The sequence below is a fragment of the Argentina silus genome, assembly GCF_951799395.1.
Source record: "Argentina silus genome assembly, chromosome: 5".
Lineage (NCBI taxonomy): Eukaryota > Metazoa > Chordata > Actinopteri > Argentiniformes > Argentinidae > Argentina > Argentina silus.
The window spans coordinates 7,801,311-7,807,706 of record NC_139659.1 but is presented as its reverse complement, the minus strand read 5'-3'; the positions used below and the strand labels follow the sequence as shown (position 1 = coordinate 7,807,706).

Sequence of the window (6,396 nt, the reverse complement as noted above, 5' to 3'; positions counted from 1 at the left end):
AGGCTTGATTGGCAAGCTGCCTTGACACCCTGATAACTCCACTGTATCTTCCACAGATGTACCGAACCACCAATTGCAACCCTCAACCCCAAAGAAGAACACAAACGCAAGACTAATGTTATATGTATATAATGCCTGGATCCAAGACATGCAGGCAATGTCCACCATCACAGATGGTTAACACACTAACAAGTTTAACAACGAATGAGGAACCTTCAAAACCTCAATGAAAGAAAGGAGCACTTTACACTAAAAAGCCAATTAAAGATAGCGGCATGCAATTTGCGCAAAAAGGCAAATAAATGCCCATATTCTTATTCATAACATAACTCCACGTTTGTCTATGCAAATTTACTCAACAATGGCATTGAGAAGCTCACAATATCAAATCACTCGCAATGAGATTGAAACACGATTAAAGCAAATACCCTGCATCAAGCCACAATTCTACTTCTACTGTAAGCACTGTCAGTTTTCTACACTGACACAGAAAAAAGATCACATCTCTCTGTGCTAGCCGCCAACAACAAGAATCCACACTCTCTGAGACCTTACGTTCAAAGTCTTACAAAAATAGAAGAGAGAGAGAAAGATTTTCCTAAACTAAGTTCTACTGCCTCTCATCTGTCCAGTTCAATACCACAAGTTCCATTCTATTCAATACTGAGACTACATGCTGGAGTTGAGTCTACGTTCAGTTGCACTTTCCATGGATGAAAATACAGAGCTATTGTTGGGGTTCAAGCACCATGAGGATCCAGTATAGTGGCATCAACAAATCAACAAATCATTGTACCCAAAATGTGGAGCTGAAACAGAATTGCTCTGCCAGAGACCACCCAGTACAACAGTGCCGTGGCCTCCTAAGCTGAGCAAACTGGAGCCACATGCAGCACACAGTAGCAAGCATGTCAGTCTCCCTACAGCTGGAGGGGACTGGTAGAAGCCCGAATGGAGCTCCAATGGAGCCAGAATGGAACCTGGATGGTCACAGTGCTGCTCAGGTGCCTAACACTGCCACTCTCAGGTGGGCTTCTACAGTCCAGTCAGGTCCACGATGGCCTTGATGAAGATGGTGTCATCGCGGATGTAGGAGTTCTTGGCGTCGAGCTTCGAGAGCGGGCAGAAGAGCGGACAGCCGCTGGCGATGTTCATCTCGCTTACAGGCCTCTGGAAGGAAGAGGAAGTGACGTCAGGCCGGAAGGCGTCGATGATGTGCTCTCTGTTACTCTGGTCCAGCAGCATCAGAGTCACCTGGGGGGGGGAGGGGGAGGGACGCAGGGAGAGCGAATATGGTTGATGCTATTCAACTTTCCACGCATTATTTGAGGGGGCATTAAAGCAATTTTGTGACCACTGCCTCTCTCTGGGTCTGCCAGCTACTCACCTTCTGGTTAAAGGGCCATTTGAGCAGAGCATCACTCAGTCCCCTCATCACCACGAAGAATAGAGACAGGTGGCTGCCACGCCCTGTCCCGTCCCCGTTCAGGTAGATCCGCAGACACATCTTATAGCCATATTTACTCGTGTAGAAGGCTGCGGGAGGACAACAGACCAACCGGACAAATCAAAACTATTCTTGAAATGTCTAGCCGTTTCCATGGTTTCCAAATAAATGTAACAATTGGTTGATAATAATAGTGATGGTCAAGTTGTCAATGTGGCCACTATGACCATAGTCTAAAGCAATGTGATGTGCTAGTGTGAGAGATTACCCAGAGGGGGAACATGTATGTTTTGGGGTTTACCTGGTGAGAACATGGCTGGGGCTCTGCCAGCAATGGCGTCCTGTCTCTTCTTGGTGAAGTCAGAGATCCTCCAGACGAAAACGCCATCAAAAGTAGTGGCTGACATCTCCCTCAGCCTGCCCTCCATCTCGGCTACAGTCAGATCCTTCAGCCCCACCGTCCTCTCCAGCTGACGCACCTGACACACACATACATACAAACACACACTCAACACTCAACACTCACCCCCAGTGTTCATGTCGAATGTTAATGTCAATGTTATCTATTCATAAATAAATTCATAAATATCCAGCTATGAGTTAGCCTCTGTGAATTTAGCCAGTCATGTCCATCTATTCAGGGTCTTACTCACTTTATTACTCAGGGCTTCGATCTTATCCTGGTCCAGCCGGTGTTGGCGATTACTGGCCTCCATGGTAGTGGCAAACCTCTCCACCTCTCTGTTCAGGACACACACCACGTTCTCAAAAGTCCCAGCCTTCACCTCCAGGTCCGTACACCTGCGGCCCAGCTCGACCACCTTGGTCTTCTCACTGTGAAGCTGCAGCTCTAGAGCTGCCCCAACAGAGCTGGGCAGAGGGGTGAAGGAGGTGGACACAGAGAGGGTGGGCACGGGAGCAGGCACTGGAGGAAGAGGCAAGGGGACTGGGGCAGGGAGACATGGGGGACCAGAGCTGGAGGATGATGCGGAGGAGGAGGAGGAGGAGGAGGAGGAGGAGGTGGCCCCCTGCACGGGAGGCCCAGAGGTGGTGGTGCTGAGCTGGGAGACCCTGGCCTCCAGCTGCCTGAGGGACTGATGGAGCTCCAGGAGCTTGTGTCCAGCCAGCTCCAAGCCCTGGGGCTGCAGGCCCTCCATGCTCACCTTCATGCCCATGATGTAGTGCAGCAGCAGGTTGAGGTGTTCGTAGGCGCAGGCGCGCTCGTGGTCATGGATCTTCTCCTTCTCCACCTACAGAGAGACAGAGGGATGTGGCTAAGGCTAGGGCCACTGGTAGACTGATCTTACATGAGAGACATTATTGTTTGCATTCTGACTGGAATGTAATGCTACTTACCGACATATCACACCCAACAACATGGAATCTGCATGGAGTTCTGAATTTGCTACAGAACTTGATATGGTCCACATACTAAGGAACAGCAAATCATAGAAGATAAGAAAACTAGATGTTGAATTGACAAGGAACATTTTGCAACATTCAGACACAATAGACACAATAGAAAGTAATTGTTCCTTCTTCTAGCATTGTGACTGCCAATGGCCCCTGGTCCGAGCATTGATTACTTTTTCTTATGATGACTGATGGATAGATGATTCACTTACTTAAACAAATGTATTTGTTGTAAGTCGCTTTGGATAAAAGGCGTCTGCTAAATGCCATAAATGTAAATGTAAATGTAAATAGACAACAAACATTTTCATGAGATGTGGATATTTTCTCTATATGTTAATATTCCTTTTCTGCAATGCATTTTCCACAAGCATCAAAAGTTATAAATACGATCTGATCTGATACTGTACATGATAAGTGCTAAGCCTGTAAGGACTCACCTTTTCCCGAGGGATTTTCTTCTTAGCACAGCCTTCACAGATCATTGGGTACTTAGGGCAGATCTCGTCGTGAGCCTAAAGAAAACAGGAAATGTGTTTTTGTACAGTTACTTACAGTATGATGTGTATTTTCTTCTACTGCATTCTGCAAAACTTATATCATAAATCAATGCAGAGATTTCAAAATCGATAGGAAAACATACTTAGTCAGAATAAAGAAAAAGTACTTCTCACCTTGATGTTTTTGAAATGAAATGGTTCCTTGCAGTACTTGCAGTTGAGAGTTCTCTCTGGGCACTCTCTCTCGTTATGGCGTTCCTGCTCGTTGAAGCGAATCCGTTCTTTACATGATGGGCAGGGGATGATCATAAATTCACACTTCCCCTCATGATTAAGCTGTAGAAAACAAAACAAAGGATAAAGCTTGTCTTGCTACAGTACGGCACTTTTAAACTGTCTAATCAAGGATCTTTGATCACACTGGTCTTGAAGCCAGCGCACAGCAAACACATCACACTGAAGCTTACACACAGACACCTATGGTACATCTTTTATGGAGTAGCTGTGGTGGTATGGTGGTAGTTAAGCTGAATGTCTATTTACACATGATGTAAACTCATCATTTGAATTATAAACAACACCCAACTAACCTCATATTCCTTGATATTGCCTTTCCAAATGCAGCCTTCATTGATACAAACAGCAGAAAGGTTTTCAACTTCTCTTCGAGCAGCATTATCAGGAAAAGCCTGCAAATAAAGAAACAAACAAAAATGAGAGCTTTTCAAGATTCAAGATTCTTTATTTGTCACATGCATACAAGTATGCAGTGAAATGCAAAAGTGACAGTGCCACAGAGGAGTGCAACAGTAAATTTAAAATAAATAGAATATAAACAGCAATGTAAGCAATGTACACAATGGAATGACTATATACAATGGCATTGACAGGTTGTCAGTACAGTTAATTACAGTGAAAGATGAGTCTGCAATGGGTAATTATGTGTGTGCGTATGTGTTATGATGTCAGTGAGTGTGTGAGTGACTTGAGCTTTTGCTGGTGTGTGTGTGTGTGTGTGTGTGTGTGTGTGTGTGTGTGTGTGTGTGTGTGTGTGTGTGTGTGTGTGTGTAACCACTGGCACAACTTTTGCATGATAGGAGAAGTACTACTGTATCAGATAAATTAAGTTGTATGCATAACCATAATATATATATATATATAATATATACTTACACAGCCTTGTTTTAAAATTGATGTTGGCTCTTCAAAAATGTCCTCTTTGATACAAGCGTTACATTTCTGAGGTCCATTGCTGGAATGGGAACAAATTATCAACAAATGATCCCACACCCATAAACACAAAAGTGAAATGTGGTCAGAAGCACAAAGCAAATGTAAGTAGAAAGATCACATAAAGATAAAAGTACAGTATTGTAAATCACTTGGTGTGACAGTCACTCTACAATGTCTGATTAATATATCCTCAAAGAAGAAATTCACAGTTGGGGACCATATAACAGTACAAACAAAACCAACCAGAAGTGCAACACATCTAAAATATCACAGTCACATTATGCCACATTAGTTGTTCAAGCATCGTATCCAGTATGATTCTCATCACTCCAGTCAGTCTTTTACCTCACAGTCCTGTTGAAACAGTATGAACAGAAGCGATGTCCACACTGGGCTTGGAATGGTCTCCGTAGTATATTCTGACAGCAGTTACACAGGTGTTTGTCCTCTAGCTTGTTGGCTAGAATCTTCTTGGGGAATCCAGGTTTGTTGCTCTCCATTGAAGATGGAGGGGATGGCTCCTGCGTGGCCATATTGCCTCTTCACACGTTAGACCTGCCAGAAGCAACATCATCAAAACAAACCATAAAAAAAAAATCATAATTACTAAATGTTTTATTGACATGTGTATGTTGATATGGCAATTGTGTTGAAGACACAGACAACACATCAGACATACCAAGGAGCTGATAGATCAAGCAAGTTTGGCAGTACATCCCTAATGCTATTACATCTTGTCATTGTTTGGGTGGTAAATTACTAGCCTGTCATGCACTGAAAAGGTACAGTATATTATATTGTCATATGTTATAGGGCATCTTGCATTTCAGCATGTATCAGTATCAGACACTTCACCGGCTGACACTATTCTACACATTTAAAGCAACATGCATCACCCATTTATTGACAGCTTGACATTATCAGTATCAGAGACAACTTCAATCTTCAATGCAGCTTGCTTGGCCTATTGAGAGGCCCATCTCCCTTTGTTTACATTTCGAGTCGCCATTCAAGGCGACATGTCGATGGAACTATTCGTATCGGAACAGCTGCCTGCCACACACACTTCCAGGCACTCAGTCAGGCAATTCGAACGATGCTTACGAATAAATCCATCATTAAATCCATTGTTGTCGTGTTCTCCTCCTCATTCTTTCCCCTGTCGATGTTGCTAGGCTATCAGCATCTTTAGCTGGAAGTGGTACCCTACATGCCGCCACGCCCCTTGAAATCAGGTGCACTAGAAACCAGTATGCTGTCGAAAATGGTTCCACTGTTACTGTGGGCTATTGCAATTACCGTACATGAAACTTACCAGCGTTTAAACAGTCATCGCTTGCAGAGACAGTAGAATGCCCCTTCTCGTCGCAGCCCCTCGCGCGTTAAATGTACAGATTTTACATTTGATTTTGTAGCAGCGTGAATCTGTCTTCTGTAATGTTAACGACATAATAAATAAGGTACCCCAAAGCGATGGCTGTTATTGTCCAATATCGCCATTGCACTTTCAATGTGTTACGTCATGTGCTGCTGGGTTGACAGGCAGGCCAAATGTGCGCCTACGTAGCGGGTGCGATTCTTATTCTAATGGAATCAATTGCATTACAATGAGGTAAAAGGATCTCCCTTTTTGGGGAAAATAATAAAAACATATATTAGAGAACAGTGTAATGCACGAAGCCCAACGGTGAATGTGAATGATGCCCCAATAATTCCATTATGGGCTGCTGGATTCTCTTCCCTAAAAGACTGGCAGCAACATGATTATTTGGTTGCGTTAATTTGCACCAAGTCTAAGGACCA

At 43.9% G+C, this 6,396-nt stretch overlaps 1 protein-coding gene across 1 annotated transcript; it reads right to left on the bottom strand.

Annotated features, from left to right (window-relative positions):
• Positions 1-1,035: 1,035 nt before the first annotated feature.
• On the bottom strand, positions 1,036-5,129 carry LOC310805000 (TNF receptor-associated factor 2-like; the record flags this gene model as incomplete). The annotated part of the gene is made up of 10 exons (XM_083670484.1): positions 4,939-5,129; positions 4,534-4,612; positions 3,951-4,049; positions 3,535-3,696; positions 3,301-3,375; positions 2,804-2,878; positions 2,101-2,697; positions 1,749-1,926; positions 1,388-1,536; positions 1,036-1,254 (listed from the first exon to the last, which is right to left on the bottom strand). Exons 1-10 carry the CDS (start codon positions 5,124-5,126, stop codon positions 1,036-1,038), a joined length of 1,821 nt encoding a protein of 606 aa, XP_083526610.1. The 5' UTR covers positions 5,127-5,129.
• Between the last annotated feature and the right edge of the window lie 1,267 nt (positions 5,130-6,396).